This window comes from Sinocyclocheilus anshuiensis, unplaced genomic scaffold, assembly GCF_001515605.1.
Source record: "Sinocyclocheilus anshuiensis isolate Anshui unplaced genomic scaffold, SAMN03320099.WGS_v1.1 scaffold403, whole genome shotgun sequence".
Classification (NCBI taxonomy): Eukaryota; Metazoa; Chordata; class Actinopteri; order Cypriniformes; family Cyprinidae; genus Sinocyclocheilus; species Sinocyclocheilus anshuiensis.
Window position 1 is genome coordinate 45,840 of NW_015552553.1, and position 15,326 is coordinate 61,165.

The following is a 15,326-nucleotide window of genomic DNA, read 5'->3' on the forward strand; positions in this document are numbered from 1 at the left end:
GTGTATGCTTGCCTTATTACAGACATGGAAAATATATCTATAGAGAGTGAAACTTTTAAATGAAGCAATTCAAATAGAAAAAAAATATTCTCCGATTATGTAATCCGTATGAAATATGCATACAGGCGCATTCTGCGTAGATGACGAGTCAGTCGCCGACTTCATCTCTTAAACCGAAAACAGAAAGCAGTAGTGTAACAATGAATTATTAAAACGTTAATGCAGTGTACTTGCTGTTTTTCCCTAACACATTCATAATTATTATATATGCCGGTGCGCTGTGGCAAGCCTTTTTTTGCGTGCGCTTGAGTGCTTATTAGGCTATGTAGGCAATTAAAGGCTCATTATTATGATTTATATGGTTTATTAATAAAAGTGCAACTAATAGTCGACTAATGCTTAAAATGAACGACTACTAGTCGACCAGAAAAATACTTAGTCGAGGGCAGCCCTAATGCATATTGACTAATTGGTTACAAGAAGCATAAGAGGCTGACAATTAGCATAATATATAGCCTACTTGTTTAATTAGTGACACTTAGCCTGCATTTTAAAATCTTTATTTGAATGTGGCAATTAACATTTTTATTTTAAAACTTTTATTTGAATATGGCAACATAATATTGTGCTCTACAATATTTCTTTGAATAACTCTCTGACAGAGACTATCAGCCAATCACTGTGTGCATAGTCAGTAAGCATGCTGACATCATCCAAGACTTCTGTCTATTCCTTAGTAAAAGTTTGTCTCAGCAGCTTTGTGAATAGGTTTTAAGAGAAAACTCTTAGCTAAAAACTTTTACTGCTATTTAGGAGAACTCTTAGTGGTAAGATAAAATGTTTTGTGAATACGAGCCCTGATTTATAGTGAAAAACTCAAGTGTGTATATTACATATAATTTACCACAGTTTAAAGTGCTGGAAAAGCTTGAAAATGCACCTTGAAAGTGCTTAAAAAGTGCTTGAATTTGGAAAAGGTGTAAGAAGCTTGTATGACATATTAAAGAAGGGAGATAGTAGGCTGTAATCAAATGGATATTAAATGATTTACTGATTATGGATTTTAAAGAATAGTTTACTCATTTACTTTGTTTTATTTTTTAAGAGTTCTAGGATGTAGTTTATTTCATATTTCAGAAATTATAGCATGACTGCTCATGTTCTGTGTTTGTTGTTTGGCAGAGAGGAGACTGAGATCATTGAAGGAGAGGTGGTAGAGATTCAGATCGACAGACCTGCTACAGGAACTGTAAGTCTCTGCTCTTCATAGGCCAGATTTACTGAATTAATTTCTCTGTTTTGTTACCATTGTTCTTACTGCACCAGACTCATCATCTGTTTAAAATAATTTTAATTAATATAAGTTTACACTTTTTTTTTAAACTCAGTGGCAGCTGTAGTTTACAGGTTGACCGAGTGAAACTTTTTTTTAAACAATAAAAATGTATGTCGTGGATACATAATTAATATTTTTATTCCATTAAGAATAAGAATTGCCTGTTTTTATTTCATGGTTATTTTAACATTTGGCGTACGTTGAGAAGCTGAAGTAAATGAGAATTTCATCACACAGCATACTTTCCTGAACGCGCTCTAATTCAATACATTTATTTGGCTGGAAGGTGTTATTAAAGATATTTATCATTCTTTAGTGGGAAATTAACTTTTTGTTATTATGAAAGTGAGAAATAAATTTTCAGCTACGTTGATAAGTTGAACGTAGGACTCAGGTCCCAAAATAGTGCTCAGTGTGAAGCTAGGAGATGTCCCTAAGTGAACTCCGTTAGACATTAATCATTTTTTCTCCTTTCTGTATTTGTATTAAGGGTGCAAAAGTGGGGAAGCTCACGCTGAAGACGACAGAGATGGAAACCATCTATGATCTGGGGACCAAGATGATTGAGAGCCTCAGTAAAGAGAGAGTACAAGCTGGGTGGGTAGATAATAAAGCTGAAATTTGTGATACCCTTTTCTGTATAAAATAAATTGATCAGACTGGACTGCCACCCAGCTTCTCCCACTAATTGTGTTAATCGTAACAACTGAACTGAATTACTGAAACATTTGATGAGCTTAGATGAGATATGAACTCTAGTAATAAGCCCTTGAGTTGTATTATTATTATTATTATTATTAATTTTAAACATATAATGTTGATAAAAGATTATTCATTAAGGATCCTTAAGGATGATGTATTTGCTTTATGGTAAGTTTGTAGTGTGTGTATATAATGCATATACACGTACATATAGTGAGATGAGTGCATATAAGTCATAAAAAGACTTAAGCCAAACCACATTGTTTTAGGTTTTCCACTGCTTATATCCTTAAAGGATGACACATTTTTCATATTCTGCAGAGATGTGATCACAATTGATAAAGCCACAGGAAAGATTAGCAAACTGGGACGGTCATTTACTCGAGCAAGAGATTACGATGCCATGGGTGCACAGGTACACATTCTCACTTCCTCTGTGAAATGAATCCATCAATCAATGACAACTTTTCCCTGAGATTATTGTTTTAATTTACACTGTTTTTTTTGTTTATTTCAGACACAGTTTGTGCAATGTCCAGAGGGAGAACTACAGAAACGGAAGGAGGTTGTTCACACTGTCTCTCTTCACGAAATTGACGTCATTAACAGCCGCACTCAGGGATTCCTGGCCTTATTTTCAGGTTTGTCATGCTTTTTAAAACTGACAGACTAGATAATGACATGCTCGGTGAAACTAGTCCTTGATTAGTCTTTCAGAATGAAAAGAAATATCTGTAGATGTTTGTGTGTTTGCTGATGTTGATGTTTGATTGTCTGTGCTGCAGGTGACACAGGAGAGATTAAGTCAGAGGTTCGAGAGCAGATCAATGCTAAGGTGTCTGAATGGAGAGAGGAAGGCAAAGCTGAGATCATTCCTGGGGTAAGCAGGCTAGTCAAATAAGACCTTTGAATTGTTCAATGGAGAGGAACCAGCCTTTTACTTCAATTCCTTTTTTTTTTTCTATTGAAAACCTTCCAGCTATTGACTATTGACTCTTTCAGAAAAAGTAAGAGTGCATTGACTTTCATTTAATTCTCTACTGCATGTTTTTAAAAGTAGTGTTAAAGGGTTAGTTCACCCAAAAATGAAAATTAGCCCATAAATTACTCACCCTCAAGTCATCCAAGGTGTATATGACTTTCTTCTTTCAGACGAATCAGTCAGAGTTATATTAAAAATGGTCTTTGATCTTTCAAGCTGTTTCATAGCACTCAGCGGGTGTTGCATGCATCAGTCCAAAATAAGTTAAATAAAAAGTGCCCATCCATTAAAAAAAATGTCTCACACGGCTTTATGTCATCACTTTAATGTAGCTTGCGGTCACTGTTATACACTGGAAGCAGTTCTGGGTGGATGACGTATGGAGGTCGGCTTTGCGCATGCGCCGCTCAGAAGTGACGCACGCGGAAGCACGGGAGAGATCACTTTAAGAGAAAGTTTAATTCGGTTTTATTCAATTAAAACAACAACAACCTAATACATAAATCAAGAAAATAATGCTGTAGAATTGCCTCCAAGTTTTTATGCCTTAAGTGCATAAAATATATCTTGGCTGCAATTATTACATCCACATCTACTACTTTATCTGTAAACACATTAAAGCAATTCTTCATAACATACAAATAATAATTTGCATGATTATAATTATTTTAAAATTGTTTACTCACTAAATGGGAATCATATATTTGATTAAAAAAAAAAAGATTTTAAACTGACAAACAGGATGTTGTAATCAAGAAAAAAAACTTCTTATTTGTGTATTCCACCAAGTATACCCTGCATTATTTACTATTATTGCCATCTTATATGCCTCATGTTTTTTCAGATAGGTTTGTTAGCCTGTGGCATCATACAATATAGATCATTTATGTCTGCAATGGAAATGTTAAGCTTTTTTGTGCTTGCAGGTTCTCTTCATAGATGAGGTCCACATGTTGGACATAGAATGCTTTTCATTCCTGAATCGAGCTCTCGAGAGTGATCTATCACCTGTACTCATCATGGCCACTAACCGAGGCATCACCCGGTATACACAAACACAACATCAACAACTACCATTAAAGTGCCTCTATTATGAGTTATAAAAGGTTCATATTTTGGTTTTGAGACTCCCCAACAACAGGTTGACATACATGCAAGGTCAAAAAACACTTTCATTGTCTTATTATATGCATTTATTTTTACCATATTTGCTCAACGATTCGCTCAACAATTTATTTTTCCAAACCCCTCCTTTGCGTGACGCTAATGATTGGTCCGATTGGTCGATTTCATTTTCATTTCATCATGCTTGTAATGCCTGATAAAGCAGCATTTGTGAGCGCAATGCTGCTTTGTGAACAGCCGTTGCCGGGGAGACAGCTATTTTACCGCTCCAAAAGCGGCACCTAGTGGCAAAGAATGAATTTGCATTTTCATTCAGACCAACGCAAAAATCGGCTGATGGTTTTATGCAGCAAACACGCAGAGCCGCAAATGTGAACCGGTATATATATCTTACAGGGGAAGCCCCCCCACACATATAGTGTAAGTCTGTGGGAAACACTGTTGCTGTAGCAGTCTTCAGTAAAATGACGGGGACACAACACAAGGTTGGGGCTATACTGCTGTGGTATTGCTGTAAAAATGAATTTTAACCATTGATTCTTCATAGCCTCATCCTTTGGCAGTAAAAAAAAACACGGATTTACCCACAGTGCAGAGCACAGCGTCTTCTCGACATGATGCTATCCACAGGAATCCGCTACAGTGTTTGAGGGAGGGGGGTTCAGGTTTTCCCAGGTCTGCGCGCGCAACAAGTGGGCAGGCAATATGCTAATGTGCCATGTTGACGTCAACACAAAACGACTTGGGATTCATTTTAAAAACGACTCGTTTAAATTATTCAGTCGACTCTTTCTTTTGAGAGACATTAACTTTATACATGGTGCACTTTCAGATTTAAAACTTTGCAGGATGTTTTCATTCACTTAGAGCTGTGTTACACACTGCATGAAAGGTCATTTTCAAAAATTCATAATAGGGGCACTTTAATGCATCAACTACCATTAATTGTGGATAATTTCTGCTCATCCACTGTTGTTTCATTTTTACAGTATTAGAGGCACCAATTACCAGAGTCCTCATGGTATTCCCATAGACATGCTTGACCGTCTGCTGATCATTGCAACCTCTCCCTACACTGAGAAAGAGACCAGACAGATCCTGAAGATTCGGTGAGAGCATTTTTGACGTTAAATAATATGCAGCATTGTAAGGGTTTTTTGTCACTTCTCACCATACATTCATATGTGTTTGTGTTCCAGCTGTGAGGAGGAAGATGTCGAGCTGAGTGAGGAGGCACACACAGTTTTAACACGTATCGGACAGGAGACTTCACTCCGTTATGCCATCCAGCTCATCAGTACTGCAGGCCTGGTGTGCCGCAAACGCCGGGTAATGCCAACACACATGTATCGTGACCAGTGCTGTAAGAAATTACAATAAGAAGCATTTTTGGTCTGACTGTGGTTGTACATTTCTCACAGGGCACTGAAGTCCAAGTGGAGGACATTAAGAGGGTCTACTCTCTCTTCCTGGATGAGTCCAGATCCTCACAGTACATGAAAGAGTACCAGGACTCCTTCCTCTTCAATGAAACACGTGAGATTCATCTTTGCTTTTCATGCCCCTGATTCCTGGGGGTCTTACAGCAAGGGCCCATATGTCATGCTCATATGTCATATCTTTACAATGCCTTTATTTTTCCAGCAAGCACATGCTTTAATGGTATTTTTAGAGTTGTACATTATACAAAAAGTACATTACATGACTTTTAGTTTTAGTCTTATTTGATTAGACAAGCAGTGTTCAGATTGCTGATATATAGTCCAACATCACGGGCTTTTCATGGCACTTGTCTATGTTTGTGGCAGTCGTGACATACTGTCTGTCTCCATGTTGCATTCCACAATTTATCCTGCTTTGCCTTTTTGGAACTATTTTTATTTGCGGAGCCACAAACAGCCATTTTATCTCTGAAATTTGCATTTTATATCTAAAATGTAAGTTACTTTATATCCTATATCTAACTTTTTATACAATTTTTTATGTTGTTTTTTTTTTTTATACATATGTAGAGCTGTTGTATAAAAGCATTATAACACTTGCAGTCTTGCTGTTGTGCTGAATTTCAGCTTTGTTGCTTCAGCCAAATTACTGCTCAGTACAAAAGCACGAGTGTGAGTGTGATATTGCTTAAAACTATTAGGGTTTAAAAATGATGTACAACATCTTCCTCTCTCTGTTTCTTCCTTCAGAATCCTCTCAGATGGACACCTCATAATAAAAGCTGTGAAGAGGTGTCTCCATTCATTGCTCCTGTGAAGTCCATTTACTCTTATGACCTCGTCCCTTAGAAGTGTTTAGGCAATTGAGTGTGTTCATGCACTCAAGCCTTTTCTTTGTCATCTTTTTCTTTATTTGCTACTTGGTATTGCTAGATTTTATGTTTTGCATTGAATAAAAAAAGAATTTCTTCTTGTTTGGCTGTATAACATGGCAACCAAAAGATGAAATAAAACTATTTGACCATAAATTCTGGCATAATGATACTGATTTTAAAGTCGTCATCATGACCCACAAAACACTGATCTTGATGATGACTACAACACAGATTCTACAATCGGTATATAAAATCCACTTCCTTATGATATTACTTTAATTGAGTGATTCATCTACAGTACTGATGTTCTTTGTCAGTATTCATGAATCAAGCCTAATTAATGTTCGTGTAAGAAGCAGTGCGATTTTTTTAATTTTTTTTTTATTATTATATACTATTATAGTATTTATATAATAGCAAAGCAACATTTATAATTTACGTTTTTGTTTGTTTTTCATCAAATATTTATATTTGATCTTGTTTCTGCTTGATTTCAATTACTGAAAACATTTTTAAATAGTTTTAGCTAATTTATGTTCTGGTATGTCTGTTCTCAGGCTGCTGATCAGTTGTAGTACAACATTACTCGCCTAGGTGGCAGTATTTAATCAACATTAAGCAGTTCTTTATTCTGTAACTTGACAGTGATCATGTATATCTATTTTTCCACCTTAACCAGTGTACCAGAAAGTTTCCTTTTTAATTTGAAAGGTTTTAATCTCCTTTTGAAACTTTAAGATGATGTTTGTCAACATTTTGGCAGTGTGCACGTTTATATGGATTGAGGATTGTATGTACTTGACAAAACCAGAGCGAGATTTAGAAACCTAGAGGTTTTGATGTTTGGTCTTTGCTAACCAAGCAGAAGACAAGCCAACTCATTCACAGTGTGATGAATATAGGGATAGATGGACAGTGGACCTTTTCTTTGGGGTAATCTTAGCAGAAGGGCCACACACAGTCGTCATCATGTCTGAGGTTAAAAAGCAACATTTCCATATGCCGCATGAGTGAACATAGCCTTCCATTTACAGGATGTCTGTCTGTTAAAAAAGAACCATGACAAAACAGCAGACTACTTTAAAATGGAGAAGAAAACATAAGAGATAATCCTTGGAGACACATTGAGTAGACGCCGCTGGCTGTCTCAAAAGAGTTTTGGATGAATCTGGGCAGTTAGATTAAATCAAAGGTATATAAATTGGAAAGGTCTGAGAGGGTTGTGTGTACGCTCTCCGTTCCTCTCTAATGTCCCAGAGATAAGGTCGTAATTCAAAACCGCCTATTAACATGTCAGGATAAATGGCAGTGAGAAGGGGAAGCATTGGAAAGCTATACTGAATCCAGGCCCAGTTACTTCAGTGCGATCTCTGAAAGTTATTACAGCCGCTACCATTAAGGGGACACTTGACTGTTTCTTAAGACTAATGGACTGGAGGAATTTGTCTTGCGTGATTATTTTAGGTCGTAGACTGGCCAGGGGAAAAAAAAACTATTTTTTGCTTTCTTAGGTTGACTAATCATGACCCACTTTTTCTTCCTCTTCTTTGTAGACTTTGTACCTAGTGCGCTGAAAAATCTCTTTAAGGGAGCATTATTGGAATACAAATCACTTTCATGAGAGATTAATGGAAAAAGGAGCCTCGCTGCTCCCTCTTAGCTGCCTTACCTGAGATATTTGTGATGTTTCATAACTCTCCCTTTTACTCCAGAGGATTAATCTGTCATCTGTATCCCACAAATCCCTCTCAGTCTCCTGCTGCATATATCTGGGCAGCTCTCCCAACATCCCCTTCTTTGGCATCACAAAAGTTTCTGCTGGAATCATAATGCAAAAGCAGAGATGATGGGATATTGAAAAAGACTTGAGTTTATCAAATAAAATGATAAAATAAAAACTGGAGGTCTAAATCTGAAGAGAACCCTGTGGAGAAATGGAGTTTTGTGGCTGAATGACAGCTGCTGACTGTGTCATGAGCGTATTAAAGCTGAGCTGACTTTATGAGCCTATTTCTGATATGTATAATAAATGTCGGTGCTATATTAGTTATTTGGTATTATACTATGGGTCTGTTAAATGATTGAATCTGATTGGCTGACTAGCGTTCTAAGGTAAAGGCATGGTTAAAGTAGTTCCAGGCAGGTCTTGACCGCATTACATGTCCATATCACTTCGTCAAACAATTTCAGTTACTTCAAAGCCAAAGGTCCTTAGCAACAGCAAAAGAACCAAAAGCCACAAGGACACTGACCAAAGGCAAATAAATACAGTAAGCAACAAGATAAAATGACAAATTATTTCCATGCTTTTGCCACAAAATTACATTTTATTATTTACGGAAAGCACATATAGCACATACTCTATATCGGCACTGTTCTTGAAGAAGATGAACTTACAGTTTCGCTAGACCCTTCTGCTGAACATCGTTGAGAGATGCACAGACGCAGGTAAATTAATTCACATATAATAACTTTACGCTCTCTCTCTAATAACTTTATTAATAACTGCATTAGTCTGCTATCAACGGCTCAAGCCTTCTTTACTAGGTCTAAGATTACGTTTTGGAATTAGCAACGCATGGTAAGAAATTTCTACTTAAAAGATCGTTTTCAGGACAAAAAAAAAAAAAACTGACGAAAGTCTTGAAATACAACATCTGAACAATATTTGAGATGTGGCAACCATAGCTAATATAAGCGGAATAATTGTCTCCGTTGAATTATGCTGCTCAAGAAATTTTTCTTATTCGCAATGTTGAAAACAATTGTTCTCCTTTAAAATATATAGCTACTTTTTTCAGGATTCGTTGATTAATAGAAAGTTCAAAAGAACAGCATTTTGAAGTAGCAATCGTTTATAACATTGTAAATGTCAGTTTAATACATTTTTGCTTTGTATTTGTTTTTAATCTTGCCCAAGACTTTTGAGTGGCAGTTGTAATTCTGTCAAGTGATTGGTTATCACCATATTGCATCATCCAGAATTTTAATACCAAGGCATGCCTGCTAATAGTATTTACACTTATTTGCATATTTACTTGATTGAACAGATTGCTGTCTGATTGGTGACATTCCATTTAGATTTTCAATAAAAATGTCTCTGCGTAATGAATATAAATCCAGTCACATTCTCTGCAAATATAAGTGTTCCCTACATAATAGACTTGTTCGGCATTGCTGGGAACGCCCACAAAAACGTCATAACCGTTAACAGACGGACTACCGGAGGTGAGCGAGTAGCACAGATAGGCTAGTTTACACTACTTACCCTGCAATGATCTGTCATTCGTCCCGTCCCCCTGCACCGCAACCCATTTCTGATGGGACTTTCAGTAACCCTCCTTCGCATCACAATCAAATAAATCTCACTCCCTGATATTTTGTGATGTCATAATCTATTAAAACATTTATTTCATATTATTATACACAATCCCTTACGAAAATTAACAATGGTATTAGGCCTACTATAGTAAAAGTATAGTAGGCTAACCATGTTTTTTTGGGCGTTTTTATTACCAATTGTAGCCTATAACCACAGTTTTACTACAAATACCATGGTTAGTGTAGCAAAACCATGGTTAATTTGTGGTTACCATGGTTTAACTATAGTAAACATGTTTTTTATTTCACCTTAAGAGGACACATATAGGATGAATATAGAGATGCAGTTTTGTCTGCTTTAGAACAGTTTCCATCATGTACTTGTCTAGATCAACTATGAATAAAGAGAAGAAAGGTTTAGAGACAGATTTTTGTTTATGTATGTGAACATCTAGTCAATATTTACGTTCACCGTATGGAAAGAGCAGCGTGAAGTAACAACCGGCTATGATTAAATTTAATGTGCCTTGTGGTCAACACAGAACTGCAGTGAGAAATAACACCTTGAAATGACTGAAGGACAAGGAGCCAGCAAAACACAGACTGAAGATTAGACCATATGTAGGCCCAGCCATGCAGGAACAGCCCTCGGGTGTCTTACCGACGGCACAGAAGCTGAACTAGCTGAATCTTGATATCACCCTGCGGGCAAGCAGCTTGCAAGCAGCAGCATAAAAAATGAAAAGTTTATCTGAGGTGCCAAACACAGCTGCAGTGTTAAAAACAGCCCTGAGATGAACGGCAGCCATCGTATGCTCACCTGCTCCTGACTTCAACACTGTCAAAGCAATTTACAGACAACCAGATGGAGAAAGACTGAGACGGCAGAAGCACAGAAGAGACTAAACCAACAGACAGAGAATAGCATGTATGAAATCAGAGACATTCGGCTTTCGAGAGCCATAATATGAAATACCAAAAGGGTCGGTTTATATTTGGTCAAATAATGTCCCTGCCACTGTTTTACTTTAATCTAATGATACTTTTAATCAGTCTAAATTCTGTTAATGTAATTTGTATAAGAAATATACCATTTGTATAAGATCTTAATAACCACAGTTTTACTACAAATACCATGGTTAAACTATATGGTTAGTGTAGCAAAACATGTTGTTTTTACCATGGGTTAACTAACCAATAACCATGTTTTTTTGGTATTTTATATACATATTTTCATGTTATCTTTTTATTTTACGGCATGTATTTGTGAAAATGATGGTTACACTTTACTTGAAAGGGTGTGCATAAGACTGACATGAGCACACACCACATAGAATAACGCTGCGTATTTCAAGGCACTTCAGTGGACCTTATGTTACCTGTTTTGTCAATGTTAAAAATCTTTTTAATACAGGTGCATCTCAATAAATTAGAATGTCGTGGAAAAGTTCATTTATTTCAGTAATTCAACTCAAATTGTGAACTAATTTATTGAGATGCACCTGTATATCAATAAGAAAGTACGACAGGGTTTTACTCGAGTCTTTGTTAAAGACAAAGTTCACTTTATTAAAATTAAGCAAAACAAAACAACAAATGTTTACTTTCACGAGCCGTCTCGTATAGGCTTGTAGTAAGCTGTCTCTTGCTCAATCAGGTAACAAAAATGTCGGGAAACGACACCTCTGGCCATTCCGTTGGGTCGTTTGTCCAGTCACAGATACTGTACAGACAGTCCAACCCAATACGGCTTAGTTTTTCTACGTATGTTGCTCTGTCGAGCGGAAGAAATTATTTTATGTAGGCCATTCTGAGTCAACACCATGCTTTTCCAATGAGGGGGAAAGGACTGTTTCCTCCCACGCCGACTCCGCCCACACAGCTATGATGCGACACCGATCAAGTCTATATGAACTCAAATACGAAAAGTGATCAGTCACATGGCATCTGTGGCTCAGTTGATTGGTTCAAATAAATGAGAGCCTGTAAAGGAAAGATGGCGTTTTTATACGTATGTTGATCTGTCGAGCGGCAGAAATGATTTTATGTTGGCCATTCTGAGTCAACACCATGCTTTTCCAGTGAGGGGGAAAGGACTGTTTTCCCCCACGCCGACTCCGCCCACACAGCTATAACGCGACAATGATCAAGTCTATGCTGCCAGTACTGAGCAACAAAACCTCTTGTGGAATTAATAGCTTTGTCTCCTTCCATGCGTCTTCCATTCAAACTTCAGTCAGTGTCTGATCAGTGAAAATGCATGAAATGACCAAGTGTAAATACCCAGGCCTCTGTGCTGGGATGTGTGTTATGCAATGCTGTGTGTTGCTGGATTTGAGGACAGTGAGGTATGAAGCAATCTGTTCTTCACCATGGTCCATCTGTGTGTTATGTGGGGTACCAGTGAGTGCTCTCGCTCAGGGATTGAACATTCAGACTCCGGCAGATTGCATCAGTCTGTGCGGGTCATCCTGACATAATCGCTAATAAACCACCACATGCACTCTTCATTGACAACATGACCCTATATTTTGTTTAAGGGTCTTTAATGCAGGTATTTCGCTGTATTTCAGATGAGTATAAGAGGGAGGAACTCCCTGAGGAGGGTGTGCTGCGGATTCTGTCATGTGTTAAGCGGCTGTCATCATCTACTCTCCCTAGAAATAAGCATCTTCATAAAGCTCTGAGAACTGCAGCATCCGTCTTCACTGAGGACACCCTGTTCTATCTCCGTTTGCTGTTCTTTACCTTCTCTTTCTCATTAGTGGTGCTTGCGAGAGAGCACCGACTGGGTTAGGGGTGTGAATGAACCTCTGTCTCCAAATTTTATACTTCAACATGCGATTCATACTTAATAGTTTGTGCTACAGACATGAATATTGCCTCAAATTATGTGGCTTAATAGGCAGAGCTGTTCAAAGAGATCTGACTCATTAGGTGCTCAGAAATAAAACCTGCATTAAAACCCAAAGATTTACACTGATGAAGGGATCCAAGCCTTATCTAGAGACTTGACTTGAGCCAGTGAGAAACCACACCCTAGCAACAGCATAGCAATATGCTAAAAATGCTCTGAATGCTGTAGAAACTGGATATGTCCTGGCAACCTCCCAGATGGACAAGCAAAGCAAAAAATGTCAATATCTGTTCTTTTTTTTATTCTTAAAGTTGTATTATTTTGTATACTTGATATTATTTGTGGCAAGTATTCCAAGATCATTTTCCTTCTTATTGCATCTGTCATGATCTCTTTATCTCCTCCCTTCTTTCTAATAATTGCAGTCTTTTGGAAAGTACCTGCCTCCTTCAATTTGTGCTGTTTTCTCCATCTGGCTCCACAGTCTCGCTCTACTCTCTCCTTATGCTGGCTATGTTTGGATGCTGTCATCTCCAAAAGGTACTTTTACACATGTGCTGTTCAAACAAATACACACTCTCCTGTGTAGCCAAACATTCACACACATGTACACCAAGCACTGGCAGATACACAAACATCCAGGTGTGTGCCTGTGATCATCCCCTCAGGAGTTAGTTGCAATGTTTGAGCTTCATTCATGCTCGCACACAGCTTGGTGTGTTATATTTAGCAGGGAGAAGTAAACAGAGTGTTTCTGCTCTGGTTCAGATAAAAAGTGTGATTTAGCCACTTGGTGTTGGAATCTATTTGTAGCAGATTATAGGACTGTGCAGCTCTTTTGTAGATAATACATTTACCAAATGCAGTGAAAAAGACACCGTGTGTAAATAATGTGCAAGCTAAATGCGTATAAAAACAAAACTGTAATGCACTCTAAAACCACCGGTATTGACATTTCCATTTTTATTCTTGGCTATTTTTCCTCTCATATTTACAAAGAGAGGTCTCATATAATGTACAGTAGAAGACCATTTCTGCCACACAAGAAAAAAAACCCCATAATTATAGAAAAAAACATTTGAAATGACGACATACTTGTTTATAATTATTAGATAAAAAGATGAAATTATGAGAAAAAAGTCATATTTATAACATGAAGATGTTATCATTATGGCATTTTATGTCATAAGTTAATTCAGTGCTGGTCTTTTAATTTTTTACTTTTTTCTATTTTCCTTTATTTTTGTTCCCCCAATGAAAATAGCTTATTTTGACAAGGTTTGTACAAAATCATGAGGCTTTATTTTTTGTTTCTATAATGTTTTGTCATAGCACTTTTCAGTGATCATCATTGAAGAAATTGTTTTTTTTCCCCACAGAATATGCAGTTTCAGTAGTCACTATACTAACCAGCCAAGTCTCGACCCCTTGACAGAATTACTACCTGAGCCTGACCAATGTTCAGAGGTCAGCCAGCTGATTGATAAATTTGCACTTTTAAAGATCACAATAATTTGATCCATTCACATGGATTTTGCGCTATGTTGAGAGGTTTGTCAACTGATTACAACATATATATATATATATATATATATATATATATATATATATATACACATTTGGGATCAGTAAATGTTTTTTAAAATAAATGATTAATTTAGCAAAGATGTGTTAAATTGATCAAAAGTGACAGAAAAATGAGGCTGAAAGTTAAATGGCTGAAAGTGTTTTTTTTTTTAGCTTCCTATTCATCAAAGAATCCTGAAACATAAATTATGATTTTCACAAAAATAGCAGCACATCTGTTTTCAACATTGATAATAAGAAATGCTAAATGCACTGCATAATACACCTTGCTTGCATTAGCAATTAATAAAATGTGTTCACTCTAATACTCATTAGAATATGAAGATCATTGAAATATGTGCTCAGATGCATTGGGTCGATTCAGGTAATTTGACTACTAAAGACTACTTTTTGACAAAGTAAAGCCCAATTTACCTGACTGGGTGATATAGTAGATAGTTTTGTTTGGCTTTAGAATTTGAAATTCTCATGGCACTTTTTGTCTTGTCATTGAGGTCTATTGTCTATTATTTGACTCATCAGCCCATGTGAACTTTAAATTTGAGCCTAAAATGACAGGCTTTACCTCACTTCACTATTTCGCTTTACATCTAAGGCTTTTGCTGCAATCCTTTAATTTTCCCCAGTCAAGTGCAGCCTACAAGAGACTGCTGAGAGTGCATTCACACACACACACACACACACACACACACATACACACACACATCACCAGAATAGCCCCCCATTTGTTCCCATTGATGTGTGTGTCACATCTTGGTGCTGCAGTATTAGAGGGAGATTTTGCTGCAGGGGTGTGACAAGACAGTGTAAACAGTTTCCCCCCTCATTTGCTTCTCTCTCTATTGTCATTACAGTTGCATCGCTCCCAGGCTGATCATACTAAATTTTCATAATGGTACTTTAGAAGGCAGGCTCAAATTGAAAGAATAGAGTAGCCGAGTTGTGTGTAGATGTGTGTAAATAATCTTAATTATATAATCACTTTCAGTTATGTAACAAGTTGTTTTCTTTGTGAATGAGTGTTTATCTGATTGTTACACTAGTGTAAGTGTAATGGGGTTAAGGACCGGTGGAGTTGAAGGACCGCTGGTCGTGGTAT

At 37.0% G+C, this 15,326-nt stretch overlaps 1 protein-coding gene across 1 annotated transcript in view; it reads left to right on the forward strand.

The window, feature by feature from the left end:
• LOC107664527 (ruvB-like 2) overlaps window positions 1–6,606 on the forward strand; it is an 11,570-nt gene extending 4,964 nt beyond the window's left edge. The window contains exons 6-15 of the mRNA XM_016455120.1: window positions 1,183–1,249; window positions 1,827–1,933; window positions 2,360–2,453; window positions 2,556–2,679; window positions 2,824–2,918; window positions 3,947–4,065; window positions 5,135–5,254; window positions 5,345–5,474; window positions 5,567–5,681; window positions 6,338–6,606. Of these exons, the coding sequence (XP_016310606.1) occupies window positions 1,183–1,249; window positions 1,827–1,933; window positions 2,360–2,453; window positions 2,556–2,679; window positions 2,824–2,918; window positions 3,947–4,065; window positions 5,135–5,254; window positions 5,345–5,474; window positions 5,567–5,681; window positions 6,338–6,363 (997 nt within the window). The 3' untranslated portion in view covers window positions 6,364–6,606. The remainder of the gene's footprint in view (window positions 1–1,182; window positions 1,250–1,826; window positions 1,934–2,359; window positions 2,454–2,555; window positions 2,680–2,823; window positions 2,919–3,946; window positions 4,066–5,134; window positions 5,255–5,344; window positions 5,475–5,566; window positions 5,682–6,337) is intronic.
• The last annotated feature ends 8,720 nt before the right edge of the window (window positions 6,607–15,326 follow it).